Source organism: Salmo trutta, chromosome 24 (assembly GCF_901001165.1).
Source record: "Salmo trutta chromosome 24, fSalTru1.1, whole genome shotgun sequence".
Taxonomy (NCBI): Eukaryota; Metazoa; Chordata; class Actinopteri; order Salmoniformes; family Salmonidae; genus Salmo; species Salmo trutta.
Genome location: NC_042980.1, coordinates 6,332,681 through 6,349,199, shown reverse-complemented (window position 1 = coordinate 6,349,199; position 16,519 = coordinate 6,332,681). Strand labels below are relative to the sequence as shown.

The window sequence follows — 16,519 nt, the reverse complement described above, 5'->3', positions numbered from 1 at the left end:
ATCATCCTCAAATCCCACCAACATCAGCTAACTGAGAGTGCAACTGGTCCTTGTTTGGGAACACACACACACCAAAGCACACCAAAACAGGCTGACAATGACAAGGGTGAATATTGGTGGCCATCTGGGCAAATTTGAGGCTTTTTGAGCCTGTGAACGAGCCATCCTCAACAAGGTTGGAAAGTGACAGTGAATATGAGGCCACAGAGTCTGATGTTCAAGAGGTGGACATTGAGGAGGTCCAGGGAGAAGACATGGAAGCCAGAGAGGAAGACAACCAAAGCTTTAGTTTCTAGACTATCATTTTACAGATGTTTTTGACAGATGCGATGAATCAGTGGGGATCATTCAATATTCCCTTTCTTTTGTTGTTCAGTGAAATCATCCAATGTGAAGAGTCAACTCATTTAATTAAAGTTCAATTCGTAACTAAATATTTTTTTTACTTCTATGGGAAGGATATAATCATTTGCAATTATGTCTACTTATGATAAGGTAAACGGTTTCTGTCTCCATATGACATGGTAAATATATCCAATGCGAAAAACAACATTTAAATGGTGTTAATATTAATTTGCATATATTTCCGTTAATTCCCATATATTCCCGTTAATTCCCACAGAAAGTTTCCACCTCTGAATATTCCCCAAAATGTGCAACCCTAATAAATATAATAGTGCATTGTTTTTCATTATTTTCTTTTAAGTATTTCCCAAACCATACCCCTAACCTTAACCACTCAGAATGAATACCTAAACTTATCCTTTTGAGTTGTTTCTGCTTTAACCCTGTAACCACTCAGAATTAGCGCTGTAATAACTCAGAATTAACCCTGTAACTACACGGAATGAATGGGTACATTTTTTTTACATTAATCTATAATACTTTACGTCAGATTTTGAAGGGAAACTGTGAGCTCTTTTTGGAAATTACACCAAAATTGCAGTCTCCAGACAGTTCTTGCTGAGTAGCTCTGAACATTAGACACTGTAATTATAAAACTGTCATTATTCTCTGCTCCTTTTCTATTTTCCCCTGGCCCAAAGCACTGGCCAAGCTTTACAACCTGCTCAATTTAAATAGTGCAAACACACACATAATCACAAACAGACAAAGACAATCTCATACATAGAAGTATAGATATGCACACTGTGTAATGAAATGCATGACCTACACGTACACGCACACACTCGCACTCCCAAACAAACACATAACGCATACAGAATACCCCTTCTATTATTACCGCGCACACACTCACATACACACACACAAAGACCCAGAAGTGACAATGCTTTCAGAGGCTTGCCATCCCGAGTGGCCGTCTGTGGCGGTCATCAAGGATAATGTCTGTAGGCCATTAATTTTTTATGGAGCCTCTCACTTTCTCCACAATAGGCACTACCACTGCAATACTGCACTGCGTCAACACATCCTCACACACACACACACACACACACACACACACACACACACACACACACACACACACACACACACACACACACACACACACACACACACACACACACACACACGCACATGCACAGTGCACACACAGATACACCCACCCACAAATACACACGCAATATGTAAAGGTAATAGGATCTTTGAATGTGTGTGTGTGTTTTTAGTTAGCTTTTGTTATTTTTCTAATTGTTTTTACATTTCTTAAGGACTCTTGGAAGACTAGCCCTTGGTGGGCTAAAAGAGATCCTAATACAATGAAATAAAATCACACACCTACCAACATATACCGAGAGGGAGGGAGAAGAATCAGAGATGGAAAAAGAGAGAGTGTCTGGGTGGGTGTCTACCAGAGTGTATGTTTATTGGTGTGTCTGTGTGTGAAGAGCACTTCTTAGTAGGATGTATCTTATTGATTTGTACAGTGCCATGTGATTTCCCCTCTATCGAAACTCAGTGATTTACTGCAGGCTTCTTGTGTACGTGTTCTCTAAAGGCCTCTTCCAGTCACGCAAACACACATGCACACACACACACACACACACAGAAACAAATGCACAAGGAGGCATACACACACACACACACACACACACACACACACACACACACACACACACACACACACACACACACACACACACACACACACACACACACACACACAATGCACACAGAGGCACGCACACAGAGGCACGCACACAGGCAGGGACACACTCTCATACACACACATTCGGTAGCTAGACCACTCGGCACCCTTCCCCAGACACTTCTACAACGTACAAAGCCACAGCTATATATGTTATTGCTGTTGAATATAACATTCGTTTTTATAATCCCCAGCCTCATATTTCAGAGTATCCTTCTAAAGGACTAAGAGACACAGATAGAGGAAGGGAGGATTAGAGAGAGTGGGAGAGAGAAATAAAAAGAGAGAATAATAGAAAGGGCGAGAGGGAGAAAGAACGGAGGGAACAGAGGCAGTGAAACTTGTTTGGGGACTCCATTTGGGACAAATTTCCTCTTGCAGGTAAACACACACACACACTCACAAACAAACAGGGTGGATTGGGGAGGGATGCATGCGTGTGTGTTTGTTGAGGGGATGAGGTGTGGGTTCCATTCAGCCTGATAAATACATTTTCCACCTTCCCTCTATTGGTCTGTGGAACTCAGTCCATTCACCCTTTAAGAAACTTTTTAATTAAATATAGGCCTTAGGGCTGTCCCTAACTAGAAAAAATCTTGGTCGACCAGAGTCGTCTGTTCTTTCGACACATTTTCAAACGTGTCTTTTTCCATATATAGACACATCCTATGTGTTTTAATCAAATCAACTATATGCAGTGAGTTTGTCTGGTGCTTTAAGCGCACTGTTTGATGAAATAATTAAGACACACAAATGACTAGAGGGAGTCAAACCGTAATTGATTTGACTGTGTCACGAGGGGCTCAGACTTGCTGCGCTATGTTAACGAAAAATGACAGCGACTGACTGTGTGACTAGCACCCATGGTCTCTCTTTCCTCCCTGCTGCAGCGAGCACCATATACAGTGCCTTCGGAAAGTATTCAGACCCCTTGACTTTTTCCACATTTTGTTACGTTATAGCCTATTCAAAAATGGATTAAATTGTTGTTTTTCCTCGTCAATCTACACACATTACCCTATAATAACAAATAATTTTTTAGGTGATTTTTTTGAAAATGTATAAAAAAAACAACAAATGAAAATTACATTTACATAAGTATTCAGACCCTTTACTCAGTACTTTGTTGAAGCACCTTTAGCAGCAATTACAGCCTCAAGTCTTCTTGGGTATGATGCTACAAGCATGGCATATCTGTATTTGTCTGCAGCATCTCTCAAGCTCTGTCAGGTTGGATGGGGAGCGTAGCTGCACAGCTATTTTCAGGTCTTTCCAGAGATGTTCGATCAGGTTAAGTTCCGGGCTCTCACTGAGCCACTCAAGGACTTTCAGAGACTTGTCCCGAAGCCACTCCTGCGTTGTCTTGGCTGTGTGCTGGTGAAAGGTGTACCATCGCCCCAGTCTGAGGTTCTGAGGATCTCTCTGTACATTGCTCTGCTCATCTGTCCCTGGATCCTGACTAGTCTTTCAGTCCCTGCCACTGAACAACATCCCCACAGCAAGATGCTGCCATCACCACGCTTCACCGTAGAGATTGTGCCAGGTTTCCTCCAGACGTGACACTTGGCATTTAGGCCAAAGAGTTCAGTCTTGGTTTCATCAGACCAGAGAATCTTGTTTATAATGCTCTGAGAGTCCTTTAGGTGCCTTTTAGCAAACTCCAAATGTGCTGTCATGTGCCTTTACTGAGGAGTGGCTTCCGTCTGGCCACTCTAACATAAAGCCCTGATTGGTGGAGTGCTGCAGAGAAGGTTATCCTTCTGAAAGGTTATCCCATCTCCACAGAGGATCTCTGAAGCTCTGTCAGAGTTCTTGGTCACCTTCCTGACCTTCCTGACCCCGATTGCTCAGTTTGGCCGGGCATCCAGCTCTAGGAAGAGTCTTGGTGGTTCCAAACTTCTTTCATTTAAGAATGATGGAGGTCACTGTGGTCTTGTGGATCTTCAGTGCTGCAGAAATCTTTTGGTACCCTTTCCCAAATCTGTACCTCCTTCGACCTAATGGCTTGGTTTTTGCTCTGACATGCACTGTCAACTGTGGGACCTTACATAGACAGGTGTGTGCCTTTCCAAATCATGTCCAATCAATTGAATTTGCAACTCCAATCAAGTTGTAGAAACATCTCAAGGATGATCAATGGAAACAGAATGCACCTGAGCTCAATTTTGAGTCTCATAGCAAAGGGTCTGAATACCTATGAAAATAAGGTATCTGTTTTTTATTTTTAATACATTTGCAAACATTTCTAAAAAACAGTTTTTGCTTTGTCATTATGGGGTATTGTGTGTAGATTAATGAGGGGGGAAAAAAACGATTTCATTAATTTTAGAATAAAGCTGTAACGTAACAAAATGTGGAAAAAGTCAAGGGGTCTGAATACTTTTCGAATACACTGTAACCTCAACAGTGTTTATCGCGCTGTCCATGATGCTGTATCTGCAACATAATTACAGCCATTTCAGACTGAAAAGTTATGTTACCGAAATCCCTATTCCCTCCACCATTGCACTCTTTACATGACACATGTATGCATTGCATGTACCTGACCAATAGGGTCTGACCTAAATCATATCATAATCACATCAATACATAGGTTTTAACAAACTCTGAACACCGTAACACGTGACAAATAAACTTGAAACTGGGAAATGTTTACTGGTTGTTCAGGAGGTAAATGGGAAATCAGATGTGTGGAATAAATTTGACTAGTTCTGGTAAATACTGGAGATCTAGGAAGTAAGGTAAGGAGCAAGTGCTGCGTGTGCATATTATGTGTGCCAAACAGGTGCTGTTAGATTACAATATCATTTCTGTGACTGTTTGGAACAATGTAAACAACACTAAATAAAATATAAGCACAACAGAGAGTCTGTTGTATAGTTTTATGTTGTTGTTATTTTTGTAAAGCCTTTATTACAGCTGGGACCAAAACCACTCGCATTCATTCATGAACGTAATTTCCAAAATGGAAATGCTTATTTGTTGTTTATGCTAATTATTCAAGGATTGTTTTGTTATTTTATTTGAAAACTAAAATGCTAGATTGCATTTCAAATCATGAATGACTCGTATGCTGTATGATGACATGAACTAATTAATGATTGATACAGTACTGTAGCTTATACAAGTTTTGAAATATAGGCCTCAGTAAGTTACAGTATTAAGACTAAACAGGATGCGGTCTTAGGCCTACAGCTTGATGGTTGTTATACAAGGCTGCTGTAAGGGGTGCGTAACTGGTGGCAGGGAAGTCAGACGCAGGAGAGCAGAACTAGGTAGTAGCCGGAGCAATTTAATTCCAAAACCAACGACATCAAGAAAATTACAACTTGGGTACAAAACACGACGTGCACCAGTCAACATGTGCACAAGCACTTACAAACAAACAATACCACACAAAGACATGGGGGGAACAGAGTGTTAAATACACAACACGTAATGAGGGAATGAAAACCAGGTGTGTGGGAAAACAAGACAAAACAAATGGAAAATGGATCGGCGATGGATAGAAGACCGGTGACGTCGACCGCCGAACACTGCCCGAACAAGGAGAGGAACCGACTTCGGCAGAAGTCGTGACAGCTGCGATACTAAGCCTACTAATGATAATGACATTACTCATTATTATAATAATGAGGATCACAACAATAATAGTAATAATAACAATAAAAAGGAGATCAAGGAAAAGGGAGGGTTATTATTATAAATATAATTTTTCGGACAATTTGGAACAGTGTAAACAACACTAAATAAATTATAAATAATAACAGAGAGGCTGTTCTAACAAAACATTTGTAAATTCTTTATTACAGCATAGCAGAAATGTAAAACAGCCAAATTTGTTAAATGGTTAATCCGACATGCTGTGGTTAGTGCTCATGAAGGCTTGGTGTTCACACAATCAGAAGGCAGGATCGGTCTTATTTCTGTAGATATCCAAAAAATATAATATCAGTCAAAGGTTTTAGAATACCTAGTCATTCAAGAGTTTTTCTTTATTTTTACTATTTTCTATATTGTAGAATAAAAGTGAAGACATCAAAACTATGAAATAACACATATGGAATCATGTAGTAACCAATAAAGTGCTAAACAAATCAAAATATATTTAATATTTTAGATTCTTCAAAGTAGCCACCCTTTGCTTGATGACTTTTTTGGTTACTACATGACTCCATACTTGTTATTTCATAGTTTTGATGTCTTCACTATTATCCTACAATTTAGAAAACAGATAAATAAATAACAACTCTTGAATGAGTAGGTGTGTCCAAACTTTTGACTGGTACTGTATGTGGATGATTTATAAAGCCAGGCACATTTAACAGTTAGGCTATTGATTATAGACCTAATTAAGTTGGGGTTTCCTCTCTCACTTTTCTTAGACAATTAAGGCAAAGGCTGTTTTCTCACCTCCTAACTCCGCTGCTGCCTCCACAGCATTGTTCTGGTTACTGGTTACCTTTGCTAATATGCACATAGCAACATGGTCTAGGAAAATGCATCAATTCAACAGCGTACTGATGTGTTTCAGAACAGTGGACAGCGACCACTATCCACTGTTGGAGGAAGTGCATCTGTTATAAAATAATATCATTTTTATAAGCGTTGCACCATTGTTTTTACATAATATAACCATATACAATTTCAATAGCACGTCTTAGAGTGATGGACTGTGCCATCCCTATGGCCTCCACAATGAATTAGTCCACTCAGACAGGCACAAATCTTGTACACCATGATTTTATTTATATTTTTTTGCTACTGCTTGACTAAAGAAATCTTGATCGACCAACAGCTTATCGACCAAACAATTGACCAGTCAACTAAATGGGGTCAGTCCTAATAGGCCTACTGCTCATATATTCTTATACTGTATACTTATACTAGAATTTTACATTCATCAGCCTTAAAGCTGCAATATGTAACTTTTCGGGCAACCCAACCAAATTCACAAAGAAATGTGTGTTATATATATATATATATCTGTCTTTCTCACTCGGGGCCTCCCGAGTGGCACAGCGGTCTAAGGCACTAGAGGCGTTACTACAGACCCGGGTTCATTCCCAGGCTGTGCCACAACTGGCTGTGGCCGGGAGTCCAATAGGACGGCGCACAATTGAGCCAGTGTCTTCCGGGTTAGGGGAGGTTTTGGCTGGGGGGCTTTACTTTGCTCATCGCACTCTAGTAACTCCTTGTGGCGGGTCGCCAGTTTAATGGTGTTTCCTCTGGCTTCCAGTTTAAGCTGGCAGGTGTGAAGGAGCGCAGTTAGGCGGGTCATGTTTCGGAGGACACATGATTCCACCGTCGCCTCTCCCGAGCCCGTTGGGGATTTTCAGCAATAAGACAAGGTCAGAATTGGGGAGAAAAAGGGTCTGAAGAAGTCAATGGGGTTGAACTATGGTTAAAATAGGTGCAGTGAAAAGTGTTGCCAATCAAAAAGGTGTCCCATTAGAGGAAATTAAGGGTTGCATAAATGTGACAAGACACAAAAATATATGCATTCGTTCGTTCGTTCAACCCCAATCCATCCAATCCATGAGTGCCAAGCAGAGATGCATTGGGTCCCATTTTTTAAGTTGGCCTATTTGTGTTGCGTAGTCAGGTACATGGTTTCTCATGATCTCATGATGAGGTAGCCCTGCCTGCAAATTCAAAATCCTCTTGGTTTAATGGTAATGACGTTGGTTTCTCCTGTGGGAAACCAGGATTCAGATCCCACCTGTGACAGTTGGAATGACTCTACTGGGGGTTAAACTCCAAACCTTCCTAACTCAAGGTGGACACTCTAACTACAAGGCCTCTGAGTATGTACTACGGTTACTGTTATGACTCCTAATTGAGTTGGCCATCTGTGCACTAACCCTGATGTTTACTCACCATACGTCCTCTGCGTCCACATCGCACTCCGCCCCAAACTGGCAGATGTCACAGGTAGACGTCTCCTTCTGCCCAGTCTCCGCTGACCCCTCACCCCCTGAGAGAGAAAGAGCAAGAGATAGAAACAGAGACATAAGTCTAATAGGTCTAACAGATCTAACGTCAAACTTTAGTTATTTGATCAATGTACTGTATTTGATTTATTTTTGCTGTTATCAAAATAGCTAAGCACGCAGCCAGGCAATCCCTCTTGCTTAACAAAATGTGTGTTGACTATGTCAGGGATTTTTCTGCCATTGAAATCCTTGTGTTTTTCTTCGGGCCAAACAGTGCAAACAGTGTAAAAAATATATACAATATACAGTGCCAGTCAAAAAAATTGGCCACACCAACTCATTCCAGGAATTTTCTTTATTTTTACTCTTTTATACATCGTAGAATAATAGTGAAGACATCAAAACTATGAAATAACACATATGGAATCAACCAGCTTCACCTGGATTGCTGGCCACACACAACACACACACAATAACAACTTCACAGGCCCTTATAAGGCCCCTACAGACACCCATATATACACGGTGTTTCAATAAGTTTACTTCCCCCAGAAACACTAAAACCACAAAATCTCACAATTCCTCAATCACAAAATGTTACTGTGACCCCTAGCAACCGAAGTCAGACGTCTCAAGTGCCTCTACAGCCACCCTATCCAACAATCAGCCCGTACGGTCGCTTTGATTCCTACTTTCCTTTCTTCCGTCCCTTCTTCTTTCCCTTTCTCCATCCCTCCCTGTCTCTATCTCTGCCGCCTGAAATCCCTGCTGATATTTCTAGAGTCTCTCCTTTATTCCATCATAATCATTTTTTTCCGGTGTGCCGGGAGCCATCGGCTGTAGGTGGCAGGACTAGAATGCTCTCTGGTTGCCTGAGAGCTTATGGAGGTCAAATGCCCCTACCGGTGCGTAGCCACAACTCATCAGTAGCCAGGCGGGGAAAAAAGCAATCTGCCCAAACTTAAATTGCGTATCCCTCCTCAGAGAATCCCTTGTTTCGCATCCTTCATTTCCCCCCTACCTTGAGTTCTTGGAGTGTGTTTCCTTGTGGTGTTTGGAAATAATCTTTGGACTGGATAATCCTGGTTGTTATTCTAGCTTTCATCTGGTTTAGTGCCTGTTTGACCTGGTTTGTCCTATTTTGAACTGGTAAGTCAGTTTTAGTGTTAATTTCATGAAGCTTTGTCCTTGTTTTGGTTCGTTCACTATTTGTTTTGTCGACTCTTGTACATGCTTGGTATGATTAGTGCTTTGGTTTGTCTACACTCGTACATTTTTGGCTTAAATCCTTCTATAACCTGTCTCCTCCCCTTCATCTACAAGTGACATCAATAAGGGAGCATAGCTTTCAGCTGGATTGACCTGGTCAGCCTATAATAGTAGTAATAATAATTCATAATTAATTAGATTTCTATAGAGCTTTTCATAGAATATCAAAATGCTTCAAGAGCAAAAAACAAACAAGCAATATTTCATGATAGGTCAACCAATAGAGGCCAACTCTTTGAAATGTGCATCCTCTGAAGATGGAGAGGGTCAGTTCTTGGCTTGAGAGGAGAGAGCTGGTCAGAGGATGGTAGATGACGGTGATGGAGTCTGCTGATGATCTTGTAGAGGGCAAGTCTGGGAACCAACCCGACTCTTTTAGCCACTGGACTTCTGGCCACTCTGTGTAGCACCCACTTGGGTGATGCCTCAGCAGCTTTGGGCGGCAGAAAGCTCAGAGCACAAAGTTCAGAATAGTATGTAGCCTGTCGTCCTCACTACGAGCCCTCTGCCTCAGCACTACTGAATTCCTCCATCTTTCATTCCTAACACGCTTCAGGCAAGCTCATCGACCTAATGTGGGCAATGTCATGGTTCTAATGTTTTAACCCGCATTGGGCCCACAATGTGCCAATGTGAACATGTTTGCTGGGTAGTGCTTTGGTTTGTCTACTCTCGTGCATATTTGGTCTGGTAAGTACTTTGTTTTATTTTAATTTGATCTCCCTGTTGCAGGAGAAACTTCCTGCAATGCATATTTAAAAAGGCTTCTGAAGTTTGTAATTTCCACTTTGACATTTTAGACTTGGTTTTCCCTTATGAAAAATGTATCAATCCCTACATCAAGATCGTACATGTGTTCATATTTGTCTGGTTAGTTATTTTTTGTCTACTCTTGTATATACTGTATTTGGTCTGATTGGTGCTTTGGTTTGTGACCCTTTTCTGACTGTTTCAGTGCCTATTTAGTCTGGTATTGTCTGGATAGCACTTTCTCAACGTTAAATCAAGCCTTGTTTAGGTTATAGTTCTTTCCTTGTTTTGTCGATCTCAGTATTGGTTCTGGCCATGTACATGCATGTGCCTGGAGTCCTAACACACCAGTAGAAAGGAGAGAAAGGTTGGCAAAAACAAGAAAATAGAACGTTTCCTTGCAGTGACAGTTTGAAAATTCCTCTCCATTCCTCCATTTTTGTTTGAACCTGTGTCTTTGCCCTCAGGTCTTGGCAGAGCACAGACACAAACAAACACACATCCTGAATGCTTAAGACTCTTTCTCTCTGTTCCTGTCTGTGAAGATATAACCCAGTCAGGCAAGAAAAGGTGTACATTCTGTATTCATGGGACTATTCTATACTTTAGGTCTCTCCAAAAGGTAAGGTGAGCCTCCATTCTCTTAATCTGCAAAAAGCAGCTTGAATCCCAAAGCAGTACTGCATATAGTAACAATATAACAATACCAACTGCAAGTTCCAACCAGAGAAAATATGCAAAACAGTTTACATCCTTCGAAAACAAAATGATATATCATACAATTGATTTAGAAAATGTGAGTTGCATTCAAGTGTTCAAATGAGGTTTCATTAGACTTGAAGTTGACAGTTCAATTATTCTGTGAATTTTCTTATCCAGGCTGAATTGACATGATTGACTGCTGATTGTAAAAACACCTAGTTTCAGCCTGTCTTCCACTTTCTCTGTTGTATAAAACATTAATAAATGTCATACTGAAGCTGTATTTTAAACTGCATCCCTTGCCCAAACGCTTCACCTCACCTCACACACACACCCACCCACACGCACACATGCGCACGCGCACACACACGCACACTACACATAAATACCCCCACCTACCCCTCTGCCCACCCACCCTACACTCTACATTCTCAGTAAAATTACAAAGTGACTTGGGACAACAGGCAGTGCTTTACCCTCTTTCCTCCCAAGTCCCCATATCCCCGATTATTTTGGTTGCAACTACACAACATCTCCCCTGTTCCTGTCTACTCATCCCAGGAATCAGGAGACACAAGAAGGTACTGACTGTAACAAAATGCCCTGTTTGTACTCTTCACATCACCCTGTATTGATCTGAACCAGAAGCTGACCAGCCCCCCATTTGGAAAAGAAACAGAAGAATTTAACAATATTCTTATATGTTCTACCTGGAACTTGTCACTAATACATATGGCAGCAAATACACTTAGAAGATTCCTGTAATAACTGACTTATATGGGTGGTTAACAATTAGACATAACAGAAATGTATTATAAAAAAAACATGCAAGAGTGTAAGCTAAGCCTAATAAGGTCTCACATACATGGGACATACGAATTTCAATGCACTTGGATCATAGTAATAACATAAATGTTGCATGTAGTATATACAAAACATACAAGAGTGTAAGCTCATGCAATGTGACACTTATTGAAAAAAGGAAGAGGAGAGAAGAAGGACAGGAGGAGGAAAGGAGGAGGAGTGGGATATACTGCCCAGCCTTAACCGTGGAAATTCATAACTGAAAATGTATTTACAAATATTGTATTTTTATTATAGTAACACATACAAATACATCAAATGTACAATCAATATTTTCCAAAGACCCAAAGGGGGAGCCAAAGATGGAGAACAAAGATGGAGCGAGAAAGCGGGAGAGAGAGAAATAAAGAGAGCGAAAAATAAATGGTACGCAACAGATAAGAGACGTATAGTACAGTTAGATTTTGTTCTCAGTAATAGAGCTCCCAACACTGACCAAGACCCCTCTCTCAACCGAGACAGAGAGAGAAAAAGACAGATAGAGACAGAGAGAGAGAGTGAGAGTGAGAGAGAGAGAGATCGAGATGGAGATTTAGGGCACTCCAGCAGCACCTATCACAGGGATGATGAATGAAGCCCACACACCTCTAAAAAACAGTGTTTCAAGAGCGACCTTGGTTACAAACACAGAGAGAGGGAAAAGGCACGTACAAGCATGGAAGCACACACAGACACAAACACACACACACACACACACACGGTGCATGGGATGATGAGGACTGCTGCTGGTGTGTGGTCACTGGAACAATGCAGCTTCAGAATTGAGTAAACCATATGCTTCACTGTTATTACTGGTTGATCCTAATTTCCTTTCAACTCAGAAGAGCTTGATGACTGTAATGTAAAAAGACTGCATGCTACTTTCAATACTTGTACTGGCAAGTATATAGTACGGATAAGCGATGTGCAAGACATGAATTGAACCAAACCAGCATTGCAGTACTTACACAAACCCCTGTTTCCCACTCAAGTGATATTGCAGAATGTGGTTACCTATAGCAAAAATCCTCCTTAAAGAGTAACTTTCATGAAAAAAAGTAGATATTTATATTATCTTACTAGTAATCTAGCTCTTTTTGCCCCTAACAGTTCAACTCTACCATTGAAATCGTGATGTAGAGGCACCTTGAGAAGGTGAATCTATGTCACCTCAAGGTAAGGGTTCAGTATGAAATACACCCTCTCCTAGATGTTTTGGGTGGTACCACCTCAAGGCTTACTATAAAAGCATGTCTTGGTAAGTGGAGTGCATGATGCTTTCTTGACTAGACTACTGACATTACAGAAAATGCAATAGGCAGTAAGGCACATTTACGCATATGACCAAATTCAACATTTGTGTTTTCCGTTTCATACACATCAATGTGCTTTTATGAAAGAAAAAAAAACAGGCTATAAGGATAATACGTTTATATGCGTAGCTGCATCCATCATTACAAGAAATAGATGACAATGTTGGTCATGACAACTTATTGTATTTTTTTCCTAACCATTGATTGGTGGCAAAATCCGCTAAGACAGTTTGCTCATATGGGGCAGACGTATATATTTTCAAATCTTTTATTTACAATATTCATAACTACTATCTGGTTGTAGTTGTAGGTTTTTATACAGTACCCAAAACCAATCTGTGAGTTAATTTTACCATTGGAAAAAGAGCTACTGCGTAAATACTGCAATGTGGGTTGAATCTAATTGAGCCCCTAATCTTCATTTTCAAGGTAATGATTGTACTTATTTTACCAACACAATACTACAGTAAATGTGAGTCCACAATTCTAAGATTTTTTTGCACACCATTAGTGGCAATAGACGTCAATAACTTGGCACCTTACCACTATGAGCTCACTGACCAGAGCCTTGTTTGCTTGTGATGCACATAATTGTATTATCAGAGCCTGCCATTGGACTTCTGGTAAGTCTGCTTTAGTGAGGAAGTTGGGATTAGGTACAACTATGTTTACCCATTCAAAAATGTAAATATATATGTGCAATTCCCCCCAACTTGTCAACTGAATACAGTTTAAGGGGTTGGGCAAAGACTGAAATTGGGTTTGAGAGTTACCCTTTAAATAAAAAAAATAAAAAACTCCTTAAATGTACATGCTACCAAAAAAAAAGGAAGTTGATACTATAACAGCAAAAACAGTGTGCTGGGTGAGTTGTTGTTTTCCGTGGCCATGCCTAAGCATGGTGCACCCAGGAGTGCAACTTGTACTGGGGATGGGGGGGACATGACCCCCCTACATTCTGAAATTGTATTTTTGCTCCCCCCCCCCCCCCAGTTTTATCAATGTGCTCTGATACAAAAAGAGGCTACGGTGTGCTTCAGGACCATGCGGACGCCTCAGAGCGGTCAGGTAGGCTGTTTGGCGGTATCAGCTGACTGGATTTAAAACTGAGGGGACACCACAGAGCATGCTGCTGTTGTCTGTTTGTGTTGTGCTTTTTCTCCAAGTTGTAAAAGGAAGCAGAGCAGAAACTCGCTACTCTTTATTTGACTGATGTAGCTGGCAAGGCAATGGCTGTTTGACTTAACAGACAAACATATTTATTTATAGTGCTGAGTTAGTCGTGCAACTGACATGTAACGTTAGCTAATGCATTTCATGTTTCATCCTGTCTGGACTGAAGTTCTGTCTGAAGCGAATGAACTAGCTCGCTAGTAGCTACCACAGTCAGTTCAGCTCTAGTTGCTGTATCTGTTAGGTAGCAATATCTAACAACTGTTGTGTGTATGGAAATGTTTTGTAGCTTTTGTTTTGTCCTGTTTCAAAAGAAGTAAATGAAACTGGCTAGTTTTCGCCAGTTAATGTACCATTAGAGCTAGCCAAAAGTTGGCTAACGTTACCGAGCTCACTGATTTCAACTATTATTCTTACCTCAAAAGTCACAATAGACCTGAATCAAACAATGAAACCAGCGGCCAAACAATTGACTTTTTTTGACAGCGCAATGTGAATTTTTATTGCAGTCAGTATAGCAATGTAACATTATTGATCTGTCAGTTTCCCTAGCTAATTTCCAACTTTTTTCACACTGAGAGTATAAACAGTTCTACAGGCTTCACTGTCATGATGCACAGTCCGTACACAACACTATGCTCATCATGTCTTAGCAGGATCAGATGGTGATAGATGGCCCAGCAGGGTCAGAGCCAGGGAAGACCAGTCTACGTAGCTCAGGTGAATTTTGCGGTATATTATAACAACCAGTGATTTAATACAAAGTTTATACAAAGATTATATTCTTGGATGATATAATGTATAAATGTGCACCACGGTTATTCTTTGCCATCTGAGCAGGATTAGATGGTGGAAAGGGTCTAAGCAGGGTCAGACAACCAGTCTGTGATGGCACTGAGGTGCAACACTTTACTCTCTCTGTGTAGCAAACACTGGACAAGCCAGAAACTTCAAAGATTGAAACTATTTAAGGCAGTCTGAAATAACCTCTAAAGTTGATGTCCAAACTGTATCAAGTGTTGACAGAGGCGTTTCTGGATGACACAAAACATGTAAAACAAAAATGTGAGGAAGATCTGGGAGACACTATTGATGATGATGATGAATGCATACAGATATGTTTGAATGCCCAGTCATGCTCATATAATCTCAGACATAAATTACTGCAGTTTAAGACCATCCATAGAACGTACTATATGCCAGTGAAACTGAATATCAGGCACTCAGAAATGTCATTCCTCTGCTAGAGGTGTAAAACACAAAAGGGGACATATTTGCATATGTTATGCTCTTGTGTAGGCTGTCTAAATTCTGACAGAGTATGTTATTTATCTCAGCATGTCTACAGATTCTCATTTCTACCTGTTTTTGTTTGCTTGGAAATGTTGATACTGGAGACTGTTATCAGAATAAACTGTGTAACATAGCATTTATAGCGGCTAAGAAATGCATTGGCATTAATTGGAAGGTTGGTTGTCCTCCTACAATGTCACAATGGATGGCAGAAATGTCAAGTTATGTATCACTTGATTTGATTTACTACAAGATTAAAGGTATACTGTGTAATTTACATAAGGTCTGGATGCCTTATATGCAATACTCTACAACAAAAGGAGTCTCTATTGAAAACATGCCCACATCAGGGAGATACCTATTTCCCCCAAGAGACATTACAATAACAGGGCAGGTTAGCATTTTTGGGGGGGTATGATAAAGGTATTTGTGCATCTTTAACTTTCTCACTCATCATTACTCAAGATTAATGCAGGATTATCCATAATCAAGGTAGCATCCACATTCATGTAGAAGTGTTTTCGAAACATATTCTATTCTTATTTACAATAAAAGTAACTCCAAAATGACCGCAAAAGGGTCATATTAGATTGTGTAGAAATGAGATTTAGATGCCCCCAAAAAATCTGAGGGAGAACCTCCAGACCCCACGCCAGGTTATGTCCCCCCCACCTTTAAAACGAAAAGTTGCGACCCAAGGTGCACCACATCAACTTCAGTGTGGCATTGCTGCATGCTGTAGGCTATTTCCTGTAAACATACAGGATATATATGATACAGGATATTTACAGGATATACAATATGTACAGGAAACGCAACAAGATGGCCTCGACGATGATAGCCCTGTTGCTATCTCCCAGCCAACTTTGCAGAATTGAGTTTTTTTCATTTTTACTTTATCTGAACGTTTCTAGTATTATTCCCTATGACCGACAAGCACATCTGGTCTGGACATCAAATCAGGGATTACTGACCACAAATTCGACTTTCCAAACCTGGAAGCTTTGTATTGATTATCCAAAGCAATTCCATTCATCACAGGAGTTCTCGCAAAAAGACACAGAATGGGTAGTAGAGCTGGCGTTCTAGTCAGACTAAGGAGAAGGGCAAACCACCCTCCACTTCCTAGT

The 16,519-nt window shown here is 40.5% G+C and overlaps 1 protein-coding gene across 1 annotated transcript in view; it reads right to left on the bottom strand.

Annotated features, from left to right (window-relative positions):
- The window catches only part of LOC115160617 (tomoregulin-2), a 174,216-nt gene that overhangs the window by 23,426 nt on the left and 134,271 nt on the right, over positions 1-16,519 (bottom strand). Inside the window, exon 5 of the mRNA XM_029710819.1 lies at positions 7,991-8,087. Within this exon, the coding sequence (XP_029566679.1) occupies positions 7,991-8,087 (97 nt within the window). The remainder of the gene's footprint in view (positions 1-7,990; positions 8,088-16,519) is intronic.